We start from the raw sequence: 25,358 nt of genomic DNA, 5'->3' as shown, positions 1-25,358 counted from the left end.
AAGCAGAAGAGCAAAATATTTCCTGTTCTACATTAAAAGCACTTCCAGTTTATGTTAAATCATAAACTGTTTCAGATCGGTAATTTTAAAAACAAATAATGAGCACAATAACAAACAGAAGCCTTTCAGTCAAGCTAATGCTATTCATTGAAGGAGCAGGTAGTGTTGGAATCATAACCTAAAGCTATTACAACTTAGAAACTTACAGTTTTATGTAACTGGAAGCATCTTGAAGAATGAAAATCACTATGATTATTTCCAAGTCCTGCTCTCAATTTTCTACAAGAATGATCTAATTTCACTGTAGAAAATATTGTAACCAGCAAGCATATAATGAAAAGTTTTATAACAAAAACTAGTAACTTAGTGACTGCTTGAATTATCTATATGCATAAAGCAACATTAGCACTGGCCTACCATTCTAACTTGGCCATCATAGTCTGCAAAGCCTCCATTTTTAGAGTTAAGGTTCCCTTTCAAGCCTACTGCTACGGGCAACCAAACATCAATTCAAATTAAAAAAGAATTCAATGTGTAACTTTTAAAAAACGTTTTATATCTTTTTCTTTATAAAAATAATTACATGAAATTTTAAACTCACATTTTCTATAAACACTTACATAAAATCATTAAAGTGCTCCCCATCGATCAGTTTTTGGCACATGGAGAGAAAACCCCCAGAACAATGGCCAAATCCTACTCTGAAGAGTAATTTTAGCAAACTCTGCACACGGTGTAAGAAATTTGGCATGGCCAGGCATTATTTACTTACAGGTTATAGCTTAGGATACCTCAGGTTTTTTTTTAAAAAAAAAGAAACAAGAAAGCAAATAGCATATGCCATAGCTCATCAGTCAAATTTTCACTGTCATACAAAGTTTGAACTCATCTGATATCCATGAAGATCATAACAATATAATTAATTCTCAGAAACTATCCCTGGAAATAGGTAAAGGTCTTGGCAGAGAGTGCTACAGTACTCTGACATCTCCTTACAACGATGAAACTCTGTGCCAGGGGCATGGCCTTCACGGTGTTTGATTAGTCTGTTTACCTATAAGACAGAAAATAATAAAAGGTTATCTAAAAATGTAAACAGCTACCAAAAAGAAAAAGAAAATATGAACATTGTGTCTCAGAAGTTCTGCTGCACCATTTTGGGTGGGCTGCAGTTTGCCAAAAGTGGTCCCCAAAAAACAGCCTGTTTTAGGTTTTGGCTGAGATAAATTCCAGTGAGGAATACAGTACACCTTCTCCTCTGCACAATCTGTGCTTTGACAGACTTATCTCTCCAGCACCCTCTTTTGCTCTGTCTCTTATCTTGCTCTTGAAGTCAAGGACATCAGCAACAATTATGGCTAGATTGGGGGAGGGAGCCACTCGAGCAACATACTCGACTTTCCTTTCCATACTTTCCTTAGTTACCATGGCTGACATATATGACTTTAAGAGCAAGATAAGAGGAGGTAAGGAAAGAAAAGGTCTGAGAAGGTAAGAGGGCAGAAAGCCAGACTAGTTTGGATATGCTAACTTTAAACCTATGGTGGCAGTGATTATCCAACCAGCAGTTTCCACTCCATGATCTCTTCCCAGTCCCTTCCTTCCCTACCTGCCATCTCCCTCATCATTCTGCTTTCTGAAACTCAAGTATTTTGATTCAAGCACTGACTATTAGAGACTAGTTGAGGGGGAGGGGTGTTCTGCATATCCTTAGTACAGACAATTACTTTAAATTTAGACATAACATAAAATAAACAAAGCACAGTATCCCTGCCCACCTTGACCAGCATGTCAGCCACATGCATGTTTCTGGCATCCTCAGCAAACACAGAAGAAAGAGCTTCTATATACCATGATCCACGTTTGGTATTTCTCATAGCAGCTGTACCTACAAAAAAAAAAAAACAAAGCTAATTAAAGGAGAAAGAAATCGAAATATCTTAGCTGCATAACAGGAGAAATAGTGTGATAATATGACAGCACTTGTATTATCCAAACTACCTTTCAGACAGGCATATCCACAGATCATATCAGAGCAGGTGGGGAGGCGTAATTTAAGATTTTCCTTCTTGTTGGCATCGCTCTCTTCACAGCCAGGAGAATTGGCCCGGTCATTCCCATCTATCTGATCCACTCCACGGTCTGTCTCATCTAACAAGAGAAAAAAGATCAACCCTATGCAGCTCTATTGTATATCTTTGTTAAATCACAGGCATACTCATTTAATCCTCAGTCAGCGGTTGCAACTATTAGATACAGACTTTCATATATGTATTCACCAGTAAACCTGGTGTCGCAATGGTTAGAATGCAGTATTGCAGGAAAACTCTGCCTGCGTTTGATCCTGACGGAACTCGAAGTTGATTCATCCTTCTGAGGTCAGTAAACTGAGGACCCAGATTTGGGGGGGCAATATGCTGACATTGTAAACTGCAGAGTGTGGTAAAGCACTATGGAGCAGTATATAAGTTGAAGTGCTATTGCTGTGTGTGATATGAACTAACTTTTCTTAAAACAGTCCTCTTATTAATTAACCTTATATAGCATTCACAAGCACAGAAATATGATGCAGATAAAAGTATATGCAATACCCATATCAAAAGTAAGGAGGAGACATGACTGGTAAATTGCAGTCCTTTAGTTTACTTAGGATATTTTCTGTCAGAAGCTTTTAGTGGAAGTTAAAGAGATTGGCAAGAAAAGGGAAGCCACCTACTGGAGAGACAGGCTGGCTTTAGGAAGAGGTCAATCCATGACTGATCAGTGCTTGCAACATCTAATCAAGAGGTATTCGACACACATCAGGGTTTGCTATATGAATTTTCTCACGACTTAATTCCATGTTTGACTCTTATGACTTGACTCTGGGAAAAACCAAAAACCTCTCCAGTTAATTAATACTTGTCGTTTCTTAGTCATGCTCTTCACAATAGCAGATCCCTGACAGTCAAATGAACCCTTAAGGCCATTCACCAAGTGCTGTTCTAACTCACAAGAGTATTAAACATACTTGTCCCATTCCTCCTGCATAGCGCTTTTCTGCTCTATCCAGATGATGTAAGAATCCTTTCCGATGGGACTTAGTTGTGTCTTGGTAATCCTAGCTCTATAACTGAAAATAAACTATTAAAACCTTCAAACCAAACATTTTGCAAGGAAGCCTGGTATATAAACAGGAGTATAATTGAACAGGTCTCATATTTTAAACATCTGGGGATAGTCTACGAAATTCAGGCATCCAGAACGCTCATAAGAGCTATTTTGTCTGAAACAAACAAGCACTTTGTTGCCACTGTGAATTTTTTATTTTTAAGCAAAGAAAGGTATTGGTAGCTCCAACTAGCTAAAGTTGGTACAATTTATAGAGATCAATAGAAGAGAATATTTGTAATTCAGAACTGAACTGTGAGATCCTTGGTAGTTTGAGCTTAGTGGATTTCTTGCAGACATTTCATTACCAAACTAGGTAACATCATCAGTGCTAGAAGAGAGCAGGATTTGGTTTCATTTTATATACTAGTGACTTGCCCTGTCAATGTTAATGGGATTGATCCTGGTGGTTCCCTGCTTAGGCTGTTATTTACTGTTAGCTTGTTTGTCGGTGCTGATACCCCAGTCAGTACACCAATCAAGGAACTGCAGACAAATAAGTTTAACAGTAAACACAACTGCCTGATCAATACCCCTCTCACCAACACTGACAAGGCAAGCCACTGGTATATAAAACGAAAGCAAACTCCATTATCTTCTAGCACTGACGATGTTATCTAGTTTGGTAATGGAATGTCTGCCACAAAACAACCAAGTTCAGAGAGCACCAAGGATCTCACATTTGCGATCAGTTGAGCTTATTTCCAAGAGTGCACTTGTGGACCTTGTCCAGTTTAAATGCTGGGAGATGAAACTTAATATAAAGCAACTTTAACATCACTCTTCTCTACCACTTACTCTTCCTAGGCCGGTGGTCCCCACGGCTTGGTGGCCCAGCGGGGGGAGGGGGGAACCAGCCCATAGAAGCAGCAGGATGGTGCACCTGTGCATGTGTCAGCCTGCCACTCGTGCAAGTTGATGCACACATGCACTGGCCAGATCTTACGCACCCTAGTTCCAAACAGGCCATAGCCTGGTAGTAGGTCACAGTCCGGGTTTCGGCTGGGGACCCTGTCTTAGGCTATGAGTAAGTCAAAACCACTAATAGGAAGAATACAATGGATATTGGGTGCCAATCTGACTTAAATGCATCACTTTTAAAAAAAATGAAAGTAAATGGCAGTTTTCTCATAGAAGGGCTTTTATTTTGGCTCAATACAATACTTTCCCTTCAACTGAACTCGACGGAAGGTATCTTTTCCAGAACAACTGTGCCCTTGTGATGACGGACAAGTTGAAACTATCAAGCATAACCTTCTCAACTGTTCATTTAATGGTGTTGGCAGTATTGACATTCTTTATTCTCTAAATTGCCAAGCCATACAGATCAATTTTATATTTCTTGATTACTTTCTGAGTATCTCCTCCATAACTTATGTCACATTCTGCACTAGCAGTAAGAAAGATTTGGCAAGAATTGATTAATAGTACTGCTATACCTATATTTTTACTCCAACTTTTTATATTTAGTTTTGTAATCTGTAATGTTGTAAACTTTTTCAGTATCTTTTTACTATACAATTATCCTAATTTTAATTGAGCATTATTTTCAGCTGTAAAAACATGAAATCTGACTGGAATTCAGTCATTTTATAGTTGTTATGCTATTATTTCTCAAACTTCTAGCTATTGTTTGTTCATCTTATACACACCAGTTATCGTAAAACTATAAGCTATTAATTTTGCAACTATTTCTGTAATTTTTAAAACTTGCACTTTATGCTAGACTTAAACATTCTTCTGTATTGTCAGTACCAGCCATCATAGATCAGACTGTAATAACGGGGAATTCTGAAGGCACCATATAAATTCCTAATACTGAATGAATTACATGTAGAGTCTACAGACTACTTTAATATTACCAATAAACTGCTGCCAACCTCCCTCCATACTTATTGTATCCAATTTCCAACAGTTAAAGAAAGGTCACCAGTGTCTCTAATACACTCTACAACCACTCTTTGTGGTTGCTATTTCCAAGACAGCCTTAGGAATTTTCAGCTATGGGAAATCTTCTATACTTTTTTTTTTAAAAGAATATATGAAGGGAAAATTTTCCAATCAAAATGGCGCTGGATAAAGAATTTAAACATGCATAAAGTCTTAGATGCAGGCTTTTTACAAACAAGCTAAGAATACAAGTGGAATTAGAAATAAAAGTTTTCAATATCTATATGCATCATCATAAATGCCACTATCTCCTTTAATACTCATCTAAAACCTGTAATTGCAGTATTAATTTATGGTACATTTTAAAGACACCATAGGAAAATGAAAAGGTAGGCTTCTGGGGGTCTAAAAATGGAGGCAGGATTAAAAAAACTTTTTTTTTCTATTTATGGAAAATATATCAAAGCGAGAAAAATGAGGTGGGGGAATAGCTGATTTATAACCACAGCTTTCATCAGGTTTCAAATATTAAGTCTTTCTCACATTCTCTGCTCCAACCAAGTGGTTTCTTAACTAAGTAACCTTGTTTTCAAGAGCTTCAGATGGAGAGAAAACAGCTTATACTCTGTACCTTTATATTTCCTTCCTTTTAATTATTCTTTCAGCAAATCCAAATTCAGCTAATTCTGCTCCAAAAATCTTTCCTTTTCTATTCAGTCAAGTGTTAAGTTTTACTAAAAGTATAAGCTCCCCCGCCCCCCGCCTGCCCGCCCCCCCAAAAAAAAGGTTTTTAGGCTATTAGCTTATTTTCAAAGCTAGTTTTATCATTATTTACTTCCAATTTATCTTGGGGGTGGGGAGCTTTCTTGCTCATTGTTCTTGTTGCATGCTAAGTATTAATAAGGCGACACATACGGCTGGACTCACAGTGTCAAGTGCTTTGAAATTGCTTTATGCACACTATTGTTATTAAATTGTATACTTACCCTACTGCTATTTATATTTAATATAATCAGTTTGAAACCAGTTCATAATAAGGGTGAAATCATAAGATGCCCTAGAGAAAGCAGAGTTGTTGCTGACCCTTGCTATTCCTAACTGAATTAACCTTCCTTCTTTTCCCTTCCCCTTTAATATGAAATAAATCCAAGCATTCAGTATTTACTGGCAGCAAGACTGTAGAATAGACATAACCACTCCATTCCAGCTGCAAGGTTACTAAATAAACAGCAGGAGCCAGTCCACACCTACTGGGAAGGAAACAGCAGCTAGTGGACAGATGAACACCTCACAGTGGGAGCTGCAATACTGAAGCAGCAGCAGTGTGCTATGGAAGATTGGATCAAAGTAGGACAAACGAGAAGCCCCCATGCATTTAGACAATGTAACAATATGGTAATCAAAATAAGCATCAAATGTCAGGTTTGCATAATGAAGCTCTTGCAAGTCGTTCTTTATTTTATAGCTATAGTAACATAACATAAAGGTAAACAGACCAGCTAACACAGCTTTTGAGTCAAACATTTAATTTCTTGGAGATGAATTCATGCGTGAAACTATAATGTACAAGCTATGTCGTAAAAAAATTCTTGATTTTTTTCCCCCTCCTTTGGTACATGAGCAAATAAATTGTTAACCATGCATTAAACTCTTTAGTAATAAATAAAAAACTATGTAGTTAAGTAAAAATCTCCAATTATGAAAGCTGGTGCTATCTTACTAAACATTTGTCTCTGTGATCAATCCTCTGAAGATAAATCAGTAGAAAAATACCAGTACCAAACACATTTGGGGAACGCTTATAATCCCCAGGAAAAGACACATCATATGTCAAGCAAAAGAAAGCATTTTTCTTCTTCCTGAGGTCCCCAAGCAGTTCTCTCTATTCATTGGTATTTTTCCTTTCCTAATTCTAGCAGTTTTGCAGATCCAGTATCTCCACAATGAGTGTCAGAGAGACAGGGACATAGATCCCAAATGTATTTCTTCTAAGGTCTTCCATTTCAACCTTAACCCTAACCAAAGAAACTGAGGCTATGTTCACTATGTTCACAAATCATACTATAGCATAAAGTTGTTTGGCAGATTCTAGCTTAGCACAAAATGTTAATCTAATTACTGTGGCTTCTGAGTCATGGTTTATGGATTAGCATACCATGTGAATCTGCTTTCCTGACTTTTGTTACAAGTTCAAGCCATTAAGTGGTTTAGGGTTTGGCTTGGGCTATCTTTCTGTACATTCTATTTCCAACTAAGTTAAAAGATTAACCCTAGATTTATTTACTCATGTTGTCCTAGCCAAATTTCTTGATCCAGTTTATTATTCATTGAAAAACTTAGCACAAATGGATAGCAGACAAAAATATCAACTTTAAATTGAACAGAGCAAATTAATAAATTAAATTCAAATTAGGTCAAAGAAACAAATGTAAGTTCTCTTTGCTTTTACTACACTTGCAAAATTATCTTCAGAATAATCCATAGAGACATTTTTGAACATATTTTATAAGCCTCCACTTCTTCAATTTTTATAATTATACCAAGTAAATAATTTTGAAATGTTTAAAGTAACCTGTTTAGTCACAGTGCTTGATTTCTCAATGGAAGGACATGATGAGGTCCTTTTTTTTCCTTCTATCCTTGGTCATTTCCTAAATACTTTTAGAGAGATTTCAGAAAATATTCTCCATAATATGCTAATATGAATCCTGCCATCAATGAATTTAAATCTGTATTTGAAAACAAGATAAGTGCATAAAGCTGCTACAAATGACTGCAGTATTCTCTTTAATAACGTATTTTATCCACAAACTACAGTATGCTGTTTGGAATTATCAGAAGACTGAGCTGTTTCATATGGCTTTTAATTCACATCTTGTTGTCTATTAACAGACACCACAGAGAATTTAGTACACACTGTCATTTTATGTACTAGCTTTATTATTTTTAATGGAAATACTGCAACCTCTAGGAGTTGTGTAGTAATGCAGCAGTCCAAAAATATTGTAAAATAATACAATAATAAATAATACCATTTATTTAACCATAAACTGGTGCATAACCCAGGGGATTTGCATCCAGTTCATGGTTGTTCTGTGCAAGGCACATACTGGATTACTGCTTTCCCTAATGAAATATCCCTGGTTTTAGTGGTAAATTCCATTCAGTTATGATCTGTAGCACTTGAATTTCAACAAAAAAGGGAATATAATAATTATGTCACAAATTAGTTCAAATGTTTATACGACAGATAGGTATTATGAAATTGTGTGCGCCTTAAATAAACTTGTTTAAGTTTAATAGGTTAATTTTATTATAACAAAGAAGTGTTATTGTAATACTAAAGTTTTATTTACATACCTCAAAAGCATATATTACCTTAAATAAGGTGTCTGAAGCCCTGGCACAGTAATAGAATACTAGCTCTATTCTGGTTTTGCACATCAAAGAGAAGCATCGGTATTCTCCTAAGATCTGAATCTTGGCTAAAATAAATAAATTTAAATTTAAGGACCATTTAAGTGCCCTATTAAAAATGTCCAATCAGTTTTTCAACCTTTATTCCCTATAAAACCTTTTTCAAGCCTAAAATGTATTCCCTATAAAAAGCGAACATTTAAGACAAACCTCTGAGGAACTGCATAAACAGATTTTCTAGGCGCTGGTTTCTAATTTACTTCACAGAGTTCATCTGTACTGCAGGTACGCTGTCTGAAGGTTAAAATAATCTTTAATGCAAAGGGGAAAAACTGCGCCCCTCAAGATATTGCTGAACCCAATTCTCTAGAATCTCAGCCTTCATAAATTGTAATGGGGAGCTATAATGTTGCCTTGTAGGTATAAACCCGGGAGGAAAAATCAAAAGCTTTAGATAATAAAGCTTATGTAAGATGGAGTCAATGCTCTCTGCTACTTGGCTTCATGGAGAAATTGAATAAGGCTGCCTAGATGAAGTTAACTTTATCTTGGCAGCCTTGTTCAATTCTTCCATGAAGACAAGTATACTGCTGACACTACTAGCAATTTCTAAATCTGAATCACAGAGAATTTAGACTTCTATATGTATTAAAGCATTTTTCCTTTACCATTTTAACTCTAGCCACAATTAAGAGATAGGGCTCCTAATTTAAAAAAAAAAACATCCAAATCCTTTCACCAGAATCATCTTGCCAATACAGGCCTTCCAGGAAAAGGTGATGGTTCCCTACTTTTGTGAGATGAGGGTGTTGAAGTCCAGAAAATCTATTTCATAGCAATGGCCCTATTTCACAGAACAGCCTTTTTCCAGAAATTAGATGCACCAGTTTTTATCTTTCCCTAAGTTGGATAAATTGAAGCCTTTTATAAGAAAAGCATTTAGGGAATAATTTGGAATTATGATGCCTGTTGGCTTATTGGTCCATATTATTCATGTTATTATTTTTCACTTTGGATGCTTTTACTTAAAATCTTGGAAATCCTTTAAGATTATGGTGATATGTTTGTGCTTAGCAACTGAAACATTTCCTACAAATTCTAATCAGCTGAAATATCTGCTGAATCATCTGCAGTCCTTACATCAGTTATAATCCTTTGATTATGATATAATCTGGCTAAGATCAGTCTTATATTCTATATCCTTTTTTTTTTTTCTTACATCCCTATAACTTGTTTTAGATTCAAGGAACTTTGATGAGAAGAGACATGTTTTAGGATGTCTCTGGATCTTAACAGTATTTTAAATTCATCTGCCCCTCCATGCCTCTGAATCAAACAAAAACGCAAAATAACAAACTTTTTCAAGCTATTCATACAAGGTGATCTCAATCTATCAAAGTTCAGCACAAGTAGGAAATACCAGAGGCCAAAGAGAGAAAGAACGAAAGTTCCAGCACACAATCTCACTGGAGTGCGGTTAGTAGGGCTAAGTGACCCCATTATGCATGCAAGAAGCAGAGATTACAAATCTCCTTCTTCTTTTTCCATGTTACTGCAAGGTCTGCAAGTTGCTGACCAAAGCCATGCACAGTGAGAACCACTTACAGAGAAAGGTAGTGGCAACAGCAAGGCAGGGAGGTGAAATGGGTTCCGCTTATACCTGAGAGAAGTAAAGAGGAGAGGTGAGCACAAGCGTGCGAAAAGGGGAATGTCTGTCATGAATCACAGGTCACCCTCCCCAGTCACTTACCCCCCCGGCATGCCTGGATGAAGAACATTTTAGGCTTATTCTGAAGTTTAGGACAATTTGCATTGTCAAAAAGACTGAAAATTTCCTGCAGCTGGAAAAGAAACAAGAAGACAAAGTAACTGAGTAAAAGGAAATTGTTAAATCGATTCTTGTCATTTTACATTTTTTATTTTATTACTTTAATATTTTACTGTATCGTGATTCAAAGACTATAAAGGCTGCCATTTTTTTTTAATTATTACAATGCAAGCATACTATCTACTCTGTCCAGTTTTTCCCACTCCATTTGTCTCCCCTTCACCAAAATGTCTTCCCATTCTATTTTAAGGCAGAATCTCATAATACATTAGAACTGTTTAACGCTTGATTGTTTCCATGATAGCCAGTCTGCTCCTCAGATTCCCTGCAAGATCACATTCTGAAACAAACAAGGAATCTGCATATGATTGAGTTACCTGAAGTAGCTTCCCATCCACTCCGTAGACTCCACCCTCTATGCCATGCGAAAGAAGTGATACTATGCAGGAGTCTACGTTTTGGTGAACTGGATGCTTGGAAAAATTTTCCAACTGTTCTTTCATTTCCTAAGGACAAAAAAGTATCCCTAATCAGCAATCTCTTGAACCATATAGGCAAATGAAGTTGGAAATTAGAGGAAAAACCGCCAAACGGCATGATAACTAGGAGATAAAGGATTCAGGAATGATCAAAATTGAAAATGTATGAGCATCATTTCTAAAAGGGTTCATGATGTTATATCATTTTCAATCCAGACTCCAAGGAAATTTCAATTTTTTAAATTTAAATCTGAAAATCTTTGTTAATGATTCAAATATATATTTATATAGAAATAAAGAAATAAAGTTGTGCTAATGAAACAATCAAGAAATGGAAATTAAAAACAATATTATAGATAATTAAAATTTTAAAATATAAAAAGGAATTCTAAGAGGATACGTTCACTCTAACATAATCTAGATGCCATCTTAAATACAGCCAATTCTGGAAAATAAATTTTGTGGAACTTATGCAAACATTTGTCACAATCATCACATTTTTCAATTTACCTGTGCAGTCTGATCATGTTTTACAAACACCTGATATCCAAGATGCTTGAAGAGCGTATCTAGAGCAGCATTGTCCACATTTCCTCCAGAACGCGACTCCAGATCAGTCTCACTGCTGAAATGCACATTGCTAAGGATAAGAGCCAGGCCTCGTGGGCGTGATTTCAATTTGTATGCCTATTAAACACAGATTATATATATACATATATCAGTTTCTTGGTATATACACTGAAAGTAAAAATCACAAGTTGCTTTTAAAATATACCACTCTCTCTACCAGGGGTCAGAGAGAAGTCAAAATACAACATTAAAACACTAATGTAGAATCCCCCAATGCTTTTATTCAAAAGCTCATGATCTATGAACAACTTTCCAAGTCTTCTAGTGATTATTTTTTCAGCTTGCGAAACTTTTTGAGTTCTGCATAGCCCATTTATTTAACTGCTTTTCCTGCAAAGAAAAAACTCCAGACGTATCTATGAAAAGCAGCAAAAGAAATTATCGATTTCCAGTTTACTTACCAAGTGTGCATGCGTGTGATAAAATTCTGGAGTGCATGGTTTCACCTGGGAATAGTGAGGTCCATCTCCATCATCTAATGAATGCTCCATAGGCACTGCTGCAAACCGAACAAAAATATGTCAAAGGGTCAACAGCAAAGCAAGCCCCTGTGTAACAGCATGCTTTAGAATTACAGCAAGGTGACAATATTTAAGAAAAAAAAACTATACAGTATATGCACTTCTTAATCTAAGCATTTTATCTCTATTGCATATATTAAAAAGTATTCCACAGGTAGTCCTCAACTTTCAACTACTGTTCAAAGTTAAAAAAAAGTATTGAAAAAAGTGACCAGTTTTCACACTTATAACTGTTGCCGCACCCCCACAGTCATGTCAAAAACATCAGACAGTTGGCAACTGGTATGTATTGATTGTTGCATCGTCCTGGGGTCCTGTGATCACTGATTGTAACCTTCCCAGCCAGCTTCTGATAAGCGGCCAATGGGGGAAGCCAGATTCATTTAATGACCAAATGATTCACTTAATAACTATGGCAAAACTGTAAAATGGGGCAAAAACTCATTTAACAACTGACTTGCTTAGCAACATAAATTTGGGGCTCAATTGTGGTCATAAATCAAGGACTACTTGTATTGTAATGCAATGTTTCTTTTTCTCATTGAAATACTGAAATCCAAGTGCTTCAAATGAAACCATCTCACACCCTATCAGAGTTCCAGCAGAAATTAACTTTCAACTGAACTTTTCCTTTAAATAACAGTAGCCGTTTGAACTAGTGGAGCTATTCTGAGTATCAAGAGAGGAAGGTTACCATGATGTACAACTTAAAAATGTGAACCTTCAACAAAATTTGTGCAGAGTAGGTAATATTTGCACAACCTTAGGACAAACTGGTATTTCACCATCACTATCTTTCTCCTCCTTTAGGATGAGACACAAGCAAATTACAGTAGACAGAAGTATCTGGCAATAAGGATGAGGATTTGGGTGAAAGGAGATCTGTAGTTGGATTCAGCATGAGGACCCAGTGTTTTCTTCTTTGTTTTATGATGGTCTGCAGCAGGGATGTCAAAGGCCTGGGGGCTGGATCTGGCCCATAGAGTGCTTAGATTTGACACCCCTGGTCTACAACACTGAACAACTCTAACTCATGTATTTTGAACACATGTATAACTTTTAACGTTCTTTAAATAGCTTCATATTCTTCCATTTTCTGCAGTATATAAATCTGTTTATATCACAACACATTAACAACGAAATATGACTAACAGCAGCCAATTAACTTTTGTGAATATGTCTAGGCTATAGCCATGGGATATGAATAGTAGACTCATCCAATGAATAATCTATACAATTATTAGCTAGTAAAACAGTTTGCAATTTAAAATCTCAGTGGGATACAGCTAAATCCCGAGCATTAAATTTGGATTGTTTTTCATAGTTTTTTCCATTATTCCTTCAAAAAGCTATAATTTTATACAGGGATATTGATTTCTGTATATCCTTCAGTCAGGATTCTAGTCTGGGAGTTCCAAAAATAACTCAACCACAACCTGTATAAAAAGAAAAGGTGTGGGCAATAATGTGAAAAGATGTCAACCTCCAAAGTATTTTCTCTTTTTTAAAAAATAATTCACAAAATAATTCATATTGTATAATTAATTTATAAAAAAAACATTTTTGAAAGAAACACGCTGGAAAATGAATTTTAAAAATTATTCAGATGAAACTAATACCACAAGAAAAGAGTACCACAATGCCTCTCTTAGAAATTGCAGACCAACTTTTTATTCAAATGTAGAAAATTGCATTAGGCTAGATGATGTTTCAGGGATTAAGCCTGAATAATACTTTACTACAGTGATCCCCAACCTTTTTTACGCCGCGGCCCGGTACCGGCATCAGCTGGGCGCCGCCATCTTTTTGATGAAAAAGTGCTTCCAGTGACTTCACCGAAGCACTTTTTCATCAAGATGGCGGCATAAGCTCGGTGAGCTTTTCCGGGTAGAAATGGCTTTCTACCCGAAAAGCTCACCGAAGCGCTGGCGCCGCCATCTTTTTGATGAAAACGTGCTTCGGTGAGCTTTCTACCCAGAAAAGCTCACCGGAAGCGCTGGCGCCGCCATCTTTTTTATGAAAACGTGCTTCCGGTGAGCTTTCTACCCAGAAAAGCTCGCCGGAAGCGCTAGCGCCGCCATCTTTTTTTGATGAAAACGTGCTTCCGGCGAGCTTTCTACCCGGAAAAGCTCACCGGAAGCACTTTTTCATCAAAAAAAGATGGCGGCGCCCAGCAAGCCAGCGGCCCGGTAGGACCTGTTCCGCGGATTTACTAGATCCCTATCCTTGATTTCTTTCTCTTAGGACAGAGGTGTCAAATTAGATTTCTTCTAGGACCGGATCAGCATTGTAGTACTGCTCTGTGGGCCGGCAGAGGGGCAGCACCCTGCCCGCCAAAACAGGGTGTCCACATGCGGCCCCACTGCACCTCATTTTTGCCCTCCATGGTCTCGCAGCACTCTGCCGGCTGAAAACAGGCCATGTGGCCCGTTTTCCAACCCATTTTTCAGCTCATTTTCAGCCAGGAGAGTGCTGCAGGAGGCCATGGAGAGTGAAAAAGAGGCACGGGGGGAGGGGGAGGCAGCACACGCGGCCTGTTTTAGCCACCAGAGGCACTGTGGGGCGGTCTCTTGATATTTCCGGCCCCGCCCCGCCCCGCGGGACAGATTTAAGCACCCCATGGGCTGGATCTGGCCCAAGGGCCTTAAATTTGACACCCGTCTTAGGATATCTTTAAAATATTAAATTATGGGGTTTTTTCCCTCCTGTCAAAGAGCCAGTCCACAGACAACACTTCTTTGATTTTACAAGCTACCCCAATATCTCTGAGCACCCTGTTACGCAGAACTATAGCACAGGTTAAGAAACCATGCATGTGATTTCAAAAATGCTTGAAAGGTCATACTTGTCTTATAAACTTAAGAGAAAATAATTTATGTAACCAAATAGTAATAATAAGTAAGAGTATTTTAAAAAAACTAACATTTATTGGTGTGAGTTTTTATTTATCTATCTGCTAGTGCTATTGAACTTTACACTATGGGGAATACAGCACAAAGCAAAAATTGTGTAAGATACTCTCCCATCTCACCACTCAGACAGAGAAGACCTAAGCACACAGACCATAGCACACAAAGGTCTACATCTGTTCAAGAAAATAGACTAAGACACGGAACTATTTTTCATGGCCTGGAATGAAAATAATAACAAAACCTCCCTGGGTATCTCTAGGTCCTATTGCCACTGGCTTTTAGAAACATACTTTATGCTCAGTGTTGACATTAAAGATACTGAGACAATTTTTTTCAGACTTGTTCCTATTAAAAGATATGGAGCTTTTTTCCTAATATACTAATTTTAAAAACATTTGACATGTCTAAATTTACAGGCACAAATTGGCAAATAAGTATATTACAAAAATAGCATTTTTTTTCTTTTACATATTCTTTTACATATTCTTATGTCAGATATGGTACATTCTGCAAGTCTATGAAATAATGTCAGTGCTGTGACAAAGGCAGATTGTATTATAAATTTACCATTATTCTGATATAGTCTTTTCTGGGATTCACAGGATTCAGGCACTGGAAACGGGAAACTTTGATCATAACAATGAGGTCGCTGAAAAAAAGACCAGAAAGTACTATGAAAATATCACAGAGATACTGTGTTCATCAAATAAAACCTCAGATGAGAAATGGGGACAAAAGATTCCCACCATTTATGATAGTGCAAATAGGCGTGCATATACACATGGATATTAATAATTCCCTAAAGCCAGTCAGTTCGCAAAATATACTGAGTCATACAATGAACAATAATCAGAAACTATTCACAGTTCTGCCCACAGTACTTACCATGCAATACAGATTCCTACTGAATCAAATTTGAATCAATGTTTTCCTATTGAATCAAATTTGACTGCTATATTTCATCACATTCAGTCAACCAAATACATGCACAAATGTATTTATGTATTGCCTCCTATAATTCTGTGATGACTCAGATCAAGTTTACCTTTCTATAAAAATATATACTGTTTTATACTCTTAATTTGGATCTTTTTTGTTTTTACAGTCTCCTCAAAGAACATTTCTAACAAATGCATGAAATGCATATTTCACATATATGAAGAAAAATGTTATTTTTTGCATTGTTCTGTTTTTCAAAAATTTAAACAAACCATCCAGTCAGTGAGAATCAGGCAGCATATCAAGGTAATAAATAATATTTATTTAAATAATAATTATTATTATATTAGTTCATAACCTGACGTCACAGCTGCCAATTCTTTAGCTGGTGCTGGCCTTCATATGAACAAGTTCTTCCCAAGAACCTAGGCTATTGTAATGTATATATGCGGAACCAAGCAGTGTGGTTCTTTCGTAATTGAAAGATGGAAATTTTGTTAATGTGATGTTGTTCAAAACATTTTCCAAGATTTTTTGGTATGATGCCCACTGTCCCAATAACCACTTGGACACTAAGGGCAGTTTATGCCATAATCTTTCAATTTTGATTTTCTTGATACTTCGTGATCCTCTTCAATTCTTTGTTTTCTATTCTACTATCCTCTGATATTGCTACATCAGTTATCCACACTTTCTTCTTTTCAACCACATTTAATCTGGTGAATTATGAGTTTGATTATCAAAATTATCAGTATGTATTTGGAAATCCCACAATATTTTATCCTGCTCATTTTTTACTACTTTTTCAATTGTTTCCACCAAATTTTCATTATTTGTACATGATAATTTTTGCAGATGTTCCAGTGAAACATTTTGGCAACTACATTATGTCATTGTTTGTTATCAGTATGTATGATCTTCTTGCGTGAGCTGAATATATGTTCTATTATTTCTTTTGCTTCTTGCATAATCTGCACTTTGAATCATTTGATGATTTTTCCATTTTGGCTCTGTCTGTATAGTTCGAATAGCTTGCTCTTATAAAACCACAATCAAGCCTTAACTTTTTTTTTAATATCCCAGTTGTAAGCAATTCACAGGTTTTGTCATTATCTAGGTTCCTCTCGATCTCTTGTAGAAATTGACCATGTAATGCTTTTCCTTGTCAGTGGGTTTATTTCCATATTCACTTTTGTTTTCTATACATTTAGTAAGTTCCAATTTTTAATTTACATCAATGCTTGTTCTTGGCTGTTTTTTTACATAATCAGCCAGTGCACATTTTTGTTCTTCAACAGTTCACTTCACCTGAAGTAAATCTCCATTTCTGCAGAACAGATATATTCTATTTATTTATTAAATTTACATGGCACCCACCTCACTGCTGAAGCAACTCTTATCAACGTCATTATGGAAATATAATACACAGTGAATAGTCAGTTTTCTTGTTTCTCAGTCCAAACTGTCCAGTTCAGCTTGTGTACAATTATTATCTGTTCACAACAATGTGAACAGTAAAGTTGTTTAGCTGGTGTTATTATTAAATTAAAATTATTTAGTATTTACTAGTAGTAGTAACAACTACTACTACTACTGATGTTGCCCTTTCTGTCGTCCTATCCTAGCAGAATGAAAAGTGAGATGGAAGGGTTCATGTTCATTCTCTTCAAACATCTCAAATGGAATTCTCTAAATTCTAGACAAGCCACTCCAGATTTGGAAAAAAACATTACAAGCACTTTACTGAACTTGCTGGTACCTTCCATGTAACTTTAGCTCTGCTCGTTGTGAAATCTATCGTGATAAGTCTGAATAGCTGTAATATAGATTTATTGCAGAATAATTCAAAAGTATCGCTACTTTGTGTTATTTTCACTATCTAAAGTAAAGGGTAAAATAATATTTTGTAAATCTAATTATAAATTCATATTAAGCCAATATACAAAGAATGGCTGAAATACAGTTCTGTCACTTTTAATCTTACAATCACCATGAGTTTCAAAACAATTCCTGGTAAATACTTCTCAGAATATAAGGAAAAAATAGCTTCACAGCAAGAAGTGTGTGCATACCATTGTACAGTCCTAATGAAATATATCGGTTCTAAAAGTTGCTTGCCTGTAGATGCAATGAGATCCAAACCTCCCAATGCTTGTAAAACTATTTATAATGAAAACTAAGTTAAACATCTTCTCTATGAGACATTAACTTTCTAAGTTTAGGAAGTGGAATACACAGGATCAAGGGGGACTGAAAATATCATACTGGTGTTGCATGAAAAAGCAATATGGAATCACTAACACTAAATGTGCTTCTTAATTATATATATTTATCTTTCCTTACCTTTATAGCCTCGGTCCTATGGCAGGGGATAGTGCTCAAGAGCATTTCTTCCAAGTGCTGTTGTTTAGTTTCTCGTAAAGCTTCACAAAAGGCTGAAAAGGCTTTGGGGCCCCTCTTCGGAAGCAAATTCAAGAATTCTATGTTTTGGCTAAAATTTCCAGACTTCGCCTGTATTAATGCAAAAATATATGCCATTCAAAGAATATTAAACAGCAGCAATAACAACAAAAAGCTATCCAGACCCAGAAGATATTATTACTACCTTTGCCATCAAAACATTGCTTGCAATGTTGAAATTTTGCCAAAGTTAATTTTGTTATTATGGCTGGCCATTGTCAGCCAGACGTTTAATAGCAATAGCACTTAGATTTATATACCGCTTTATAGTGCTTTACAGCCCTCTCTAAGCTGTTTACAGAGTCAGCATATTGCCCCCAACAATTTGGATCCTCATTTTACCCATTCGGAAGGATGGAAGACTGAGTCAACCTTGAGCCTGGTGGGATTTGAACTGCCAAACTGTAGGCAGCTCGATGCAGAAGTAGCTTGTAGTACTGCACTCTAGCCACTGCGCCACAGAAGCTCCTGGATTTTGCATTTTTATCCACCTATCAATTTTTTCTCAAGAACCTGGGATAGGTTTGATGATGTAAAAATGGTCATTATGGATAGATTCAGTCTAAGACTTAACAATACAAGTCATAATAACGGCCTAAGAATAATTAAGATAGTGTCTAAGATTATAGGCAGTTACAAAGCAGGGTAGATTTTATTATTACAGTTGGTAGCACAGTCATATGTGTAGACTGGATTTGGCATTTTTATCCATCTATCAAGTCCCTCCAAAGGATCTGAAGCAGGCAGATTTTGTTTGATGGCAGTGATTATTAATTTGTTGTTGTTATTGATTAAAATGTTCAACTTGATTTACTGGGACTGGTAAAAACGTAATAGTTCAAGCCCTAACCAAGGATCTCTGTTAAGATAAACATCTGAGTATATAGGCAGTTCTGAGTAAGGTGTTTATTATTATTATTATTATTAAACTTTTATTCATTAAATATGAAACTCAGTCAACTGAACATTTAGCACAGTCTTTTGCAACTCCGCTGGCACTACAGCAGGAAACTGCAACTTTTTGATGTATTTTGCAAAATTCTTGGACATGGTACCAAGTGCCCCAATGACAATGGGCATCACTGTTACAACTTCAGTGCATCTTTTTCATTGTCTTTTAGATATTCTTCCAAAGCCCTTTTTTCTTCTTTAACCATCTGATGTACTTATAACAATCCACGCCCACTAATTCGCCTTGGTAGATAGTTTGTCAATGTCACTGCAAGGATGCATGGTTCATTGTCATTGTTTGTCTGGTCTTTCTATCCATTGCTTTTAGTTCTGCTTGAGTCCAGTCCACTATTCCAGCTGAACTGGAATTGCCCAGGTGTTGATTGCCTTGGTGGCATTTCCTCCATTGAGTTTGGACTTCAAGATCTTCTTCACACTCTCGATGTATTCATCTCTAATCTTTTTCTTGACTTCAGTGTGCTTGATGTTGTCAGCTTGAAGGATACCCAGGTATTTGTGGTAATCATCTTCACGCAGACTCTTAATGTTATTTTCCTGGGACATCTTGATTCCTTCAGTTTTCACTATTTTTCCATTGTTTTGATAGTGAGTGAGGCACATTTGTCCAATCCAAACTCCATTGCAATATCTTGGCTGTATATATGGACAGTGTTGAGCAGCGATTCTATTTCTGATGATGTTTTTCCATACAGCTTCAGAACCTCCATGTAAAGGAGGTGGGATAGTCTGGCAGATGTTTTTGATTTATTATTATTGTTAATTGTTATTACCCATCCCACCAAATTAGGTAGGGAAGGTATGTTGCAGACGCCTTAAATTTTTGACTGATGGAGTCTAGGAAGTCTTCTCTGCCATCGCACCATCGCACCACTTTCCTGGCCTTCTGAAAAGGAGTTAAAACATGGCTCTGTACCCTGGCTTGGGGGAATCTCAGAAGGGCCTGCAGCTGTGGGGCTGGTTGGAACCCTGAGAACTCTCCTTTTGCATTGTTAATCAATGTTTAACTGGTTCAATCATCCTTGCTTCCTTTTAAATATTATTTTTCATTTTTAATTCTTATATGCTGTTTTTATATTAAGATCTGCTCCTCCCAGTGGTGCTGCTGGATACTACCAGCCCATTAGGACTGTGATAAGCTGAGCACCCACCAAACCAACCAGGCAGCAAGCCAGTTAAGGTGATGGGGTTTTGTTTTTGCTTTTTTTTTGCAACCAATGGATCTATAGCCATCTGTCAAAATGCAGTCATGACCAGTATGCTACATTTGATCATGCAAGATGGCATTTGTCAATCCAAAAAGCAGAACAACACTAGGAAGATGATAATATGCTGTTTTTATATTTTAGCATTTTATTGTACACCACCCAGAGTCCCTCTCTGAGAGATACATGGGGAATCAAAAATGTGAAAAATCAATCAATCAATCAATAAAATATTCCATCTAATTATATTTTTGTCAACTCAATGCTCAAGAGTTTTTATTAACCTTTTTCCTATACTATTATCTTTTGTCTCACAAAAAGCAACGTAAGTTTGTTGTTCTTCTGTTTAATCATATCTTATTCACTGAGATTCCCTGGACAAATCCATGCAGTTTTCTTAGCATGGTTTTTCAGAAATGGTTTGCCACTGCCACCTTCCTAGGGCTGACAGAATGACCAGTCCAAGGTCATCCAGATGGCTTTGTGCCTAAGGTGAGGCTAGAATTCAGTCTGATTTCTAGCCTTATGCCTTAGCCACTAAACTTAACCACCAAACTGGTTCTCAAATATTATATACCCAGACAGAAAACTCCACAGATGAGAAATTTAAATATAAAATATGTATTCTGTTTCACTAAACATACAATGCTTAAGATAGTGACAATTAAAAAACCCTACATAATAATTTTAATGTTTGTCATGCAATTAAGCACACGAACACATAAAGAAGTTCAGATCAGATCTCATAAATAAACATCCTATATAAGTTTTTTTCTTTTCTTTTTTTTGCTGAATAGGAATAGAAATAAATCTGGTTGATATTGGTGAGTTTGCCTCCCAGCTTGCAAGTGAGAAAGTTATATTGCTTTCCAACATTTACATTCCTAAAATATATTGGTCAAATTTTCATCATTCAACACACACTGAGACAATTGCAATTTAGGAAAAATATGGAATATGAATATTTCAAAAGCATTCCAATAATTTAGTTACTATGTTTAATGATGTAAATGATTTTAAAAAATTAACTTTTGAGAACTACTGAGAAAAGAGGTTCTTACTTCAATAGCTATATTTTGATTACTTATGTAAGCACTGCTTGCTAAAACTTATGTTTTATTTCCTCTTCTACTTGTTATTCTGCAGTGTGGCTTGTAAGACAGAAAATTTATCAAACAACCTTTTATTACTATTAGTATTGGTTGACTAAAAGTTAAAAAAAAAGAAATGTTTCTTCCACTTATAAAGTGTTCCCATTTGTATTTAGAAGCAATTCTCACCACAGATGATCAAGCAAGACTCTATAAGCTTTCATTCATCTATAAAGGTTTAGTTATACCACTGTACGCTACCTGAAACTGCTGACATTTATTCATGAAGAATGCAATGTTAACAACTGAAAGCATAAACAATATATTAGAGCATTAATTACTTGAGGTAATTAAAATTAAGCCCAGGTATGATAAAACCAAACACACCTGTATCATCTCCATCATTGTTTCTGTGATAATATTTTTTTCTATAAGATGTTCCATTAATTCCGTCAACACTAGTTGACTTGCTAGGGATACGCGGTTCTTTCTGAGCACCTCTTGGTGACATTTCTGCATGCCATATGCACCCAGCATCCTAGAAACAAAACAAATCTAAATGGAAATAACTGTTGTTCACATCTTGGATAATGTTTAAAACTTACAAGCACAAAAGAAGCAAGTGTTTGAACATTTAATTTAATTAACCATTATAGTTCTAAACCTACTAATGGCTATAAAAGGGATATTTCCAATTTAAATTTAAAAAAATTAAATTTAACTTTATCATAAAGCATTGGAAAATATATATTATAGGCTCTGGCAAAATTATTCAGACCTGCAGTCAAGTCAGATCAAGGTCAAAACAAGTATTTCTTGGACACGTATAAAACCATTTCTTGCATCACAGTAATACACCCAACTAAAAATCTGTGAACTATAAATACACATGTTTTCTATCACTTAATAGGATAATTCTTTTGTATCATTTTAATCAGTGAGCTGCTGCTCCAATCAACCAACAGCTACCACACAAGTGCAAATCAGCAACTGAAACATTTCACAGCAAACTCTGTGGTATGTACCTGATAATGCTGGATGAATAAAGTCTACTCAAAAATAGAATGATGGCTTGAAATGTTGGTCATAATTTCTTCCTTTCCAAAAATAATTTTACATTTTGCGATTTAAGTCTGCATCAAACCAACATAGCTTATGGTTGTTTTTAATGGGGCATTCACTTCAGACAACAGTATAAAGCACACCAAAGAACAGCCAACTTCAGGCAACAGGAACAAGTTTCCTTCATAGCGTTCCCTTTCCAAATTGATGATTCCTATTGAAAAGTATATTTCAAAAATGTGTTCTGCTATATTTATTATGTTTATACCAGAGTCAAGAAACATTACTCTCAGCAGATGCATCATACTATGTGGACTTAACAATTATACAGGAATTTTTATAAATATCTCACACATTACCAAGGTACACTTGTTAATAATATTTAAAAGCTATACCCTTATTTGCAAAATAAACCCCAGCAAGGTGATGAGAGCTATGTCACAGCAAATATTTATGAATGATGCATTTATGGCTTTATGTAAAACAGGCAAGGATTCGCTGAATTCATTTTCATTTTGCACAGAAAGCATGCAAAACTCCAGCCCTATAACAACTGACATCCATGGCAGTGCCACCACAGATGTATATAACCCTTATTCCATAATCAGATAAACAGAAAAGAGCTTTAATTTTGTCTTTGCAGAGAGAGAAAAAATACTTCCAATGCTGTTCAAGTCCAATGATCTTTTGTAACTACAGAATTTCTGAAGCTGATTTTTTGTTCAAATTAGAACATCCCTTCGTGCAAATCCCACCTCTCCTAAGCATGTACTTTTTTCAGTCCTCGGGTGACCTCCTAAAGGAAGTCACCTTTTCCACTCGCTCCATTTGCACTGCAAACCCAAGTGATGGGACGGCTGCAAAAATCAGTTAAATCCAGAACACGAAGAGAGTTTCAGAAACTCAACGTGCTCCTCCCATCCAGGCTTCTGCATGCTGAGCCGAAAAGGAAAGGGCGAGAAAGACAAAAGGCGAGCGGAATCGGGGCAGGCGGGGGGTGAAGGAAGTCGGCAACACGCTCGGGGGGCGGGAGGGGGGGGGGAAACGTCAAAGGCCCAAGTGGGAACTCGGCCCCCAGGAACAGCCTCGCCCTCCCAAGGCACCGCGCCGCAACTGCAGGGCGGGCGGTCCCTCTGCTCCATCCCTTGCCATCCCCTGCAGGCGGGAGGCTTCGCCAGGCTCCCTCGATCTAATTCTACCTGCTCCACTCCCGTCCCTTTTGGCGTCGGACCCTGACTAAGAAGCGCGCCGCGGGAGACACCGCCAAAGCAACGCACGGCACGTTCCGGTCCTCCTTAGGGCGCCGCCAGCCCTGCTAGGCCCCAGGCGGAAAAGCGGTTTCCCGCTCAAATTCCTCGCTCTTTAGCCAGCAGGAAAGAAAAAGGAAAAAAAAAGCCAGCATCCTTGATCACGTGGGAGCGCCTTCGCCTCCTGCTATTTGTGCGCTTGCGCGAGTGGCGGATTCACCCACACACACACACACACACACACACACACACACACACACAGAGACAGACAGAAACACCGCGCACGCGCAGTTATGTCTTTCCCAGGACAAAGGGGAAATATTTCTGTCCGATTCGGTGTTTTTTGTTTTGTTTTGCAGAGTTCGGGATTTTTCACCTGCTCTAGATCCAGGCGGTGGTTGTTTTTGTTGATTTATCCAATCTTTGGACTTTATAATCTGCCTTTCTTGCGACTGCGTCCCTTATGAAAAAGACTTCCTTTGTGACTTTCTTGCTGGTCCTTCCCGTGCTGCACATCGTTTTCACCGAGTTAAAACGAGAGTGGAGAATCGCGCTGCGCCGGATGCCGCTGAACTACAATTCCCAGCAATCTCAGCTAGCAGGTTCAATAGTGAAGAGTTTTGGGAGTTATAGTTCAGCGACAATAAGGCAATCTCACAGATTAGTGATTACCTCCTGTTTGTTTGTTCTGTCAAGCAATTATAAGATAACAGGTATAAGTATAAACATAGTTATGGATACATGAAATGGATACATATAAGAAAAATAAAAAAAATAAAAATGGGACAGGGACAGTATTTACATTATTATGCTACCTGCTTGTTAGCTATTGCTAACTAAGCCATAATACACTGCTCAAAATAAACAACACAATGTAACTCCAAGTCAATCACACTTCTGTGAAATCAAACTGTCCACTTAGGTAGCAACACTGACAATCAATTTCACATGCTATTGTGCAAATGGAATAGACAACAGGTGGAAAGCAGAGGCAGTTAGCAAGACATCCCCAATAAAGGAGTGGTTCTGCAGGTGGTGACCACAGACCATTTCTCAGTTCCTATGCTTTCTGGCTGATAGTTTGGTCGCTTTTGAATGCTGGCGGTGCTTTCACTCTAGTGGTAGCATGAGACGGAGTCTACAACCCACACAAGTGGCTCAGGTAGTGCAGCTCATCCAGGATGGCACATCAATGCGAGCTGTGGCAAGAAGGTTTGCTGTGTCTGTCAGCGTAGTGTCCAGAGCATGGAGGCGCTACCAGGAGACAGGCCAGTACATCAGGAGACATGCAGGAGGCCGTAGGAGGGCAACAACCCAGCATCAGGACCGCCACCTCTGCCTTTGTGCAAGGAGGGACAGGAGGAACACTGCCAGAACCACAAATGTGCATGTGGCTGCTCAAACGGTCAGAAACAGACTCCATGAGGGTGGTATGAGGGCCCGATGTCGACAGGTGGGGGTTGTGCTTACAGCCCAACACTGTGCAGGACGTTTGGCATTTGCCAGAGAACACCAAGATTGGCAAGTTCTCCACTGGCGCCCTGTGCTCTTCACAGAT

General features: G+C 37.3%; 1 protein-coding gene across 4 annotated transcripts; it reads right to left on the bottom strand.

Annotated features, from left to right (window-relative positions):
* Positions 1-535: 535 nt before the first annotated feature.
* Positions 536-24,346, bottom strand: CASP2 (caspase 2). Of its 4 annotated transcripts, none has more exons than XM_026686182.2 (12): positions 24,177-24,346; positions 22,517-22,767; positions 21,879-22,029; positions 18,110-18,277; positions 15,395-15,476; positions 11,796-11,893; positions 11,275-11,451; positions 10,663-10,791; positions 10,208-10,298; positions 2,002-2,151; positions 1,779-1,888; positions 536-1,054 (listed from the first exon to the last, which is right to left on the bottom strand). In XM_026686182.2, the coding sequence occupies exons 3-12, from the start codon at positions 22,026-22,028 to the stop codon at positions 920-922; spliced, it is 1,290 nt and encodes a 429-aa protein (XP_026541967.1). In that variant the 5' UTR covers position 22,029; positions 22,517-22,767; positions 24,177-24,346; the 3' UTR covers positions 536-919. The 4 variants fall into 4 exon arrangements, with proteins under 4 accessions (XP_026541967.1, XP_026541966.1, XP_026541972.1 ...); XM_026686181.2 differs by lacking the exon at positions 24,177-24,346 and adding an exon at positions 23,753-23,982; XM_026686187.2 differs by lacking the exon at positions 22,517-22,767 and having other exon boundaries at positions 24,177-24,323.
* Between the last annotated feature and the right edge of the window lie 1,012 nt (positions 24,347-25,358).

Source organism: Notechis scutatus, chromosome 2 (genome assembly GCF_049901735.1).
Source record: "Notechis scutatus isolate UNSWTSFEM ecotype Mainland chromosome 2, rNotScu1.2, whole genome shotgun sequence".
Lineage (NCBI taxonomy): Eukaryota > Metazoa > Chordata > Lepidosauria > Squamata > Elapidae > Notechis > Notechis scutatus.
The sequence above is the reverse complement of the archived record's forward strand: the minus strand, read 5'-3'. Positions and strand labels throughout refer to the sequence as shown.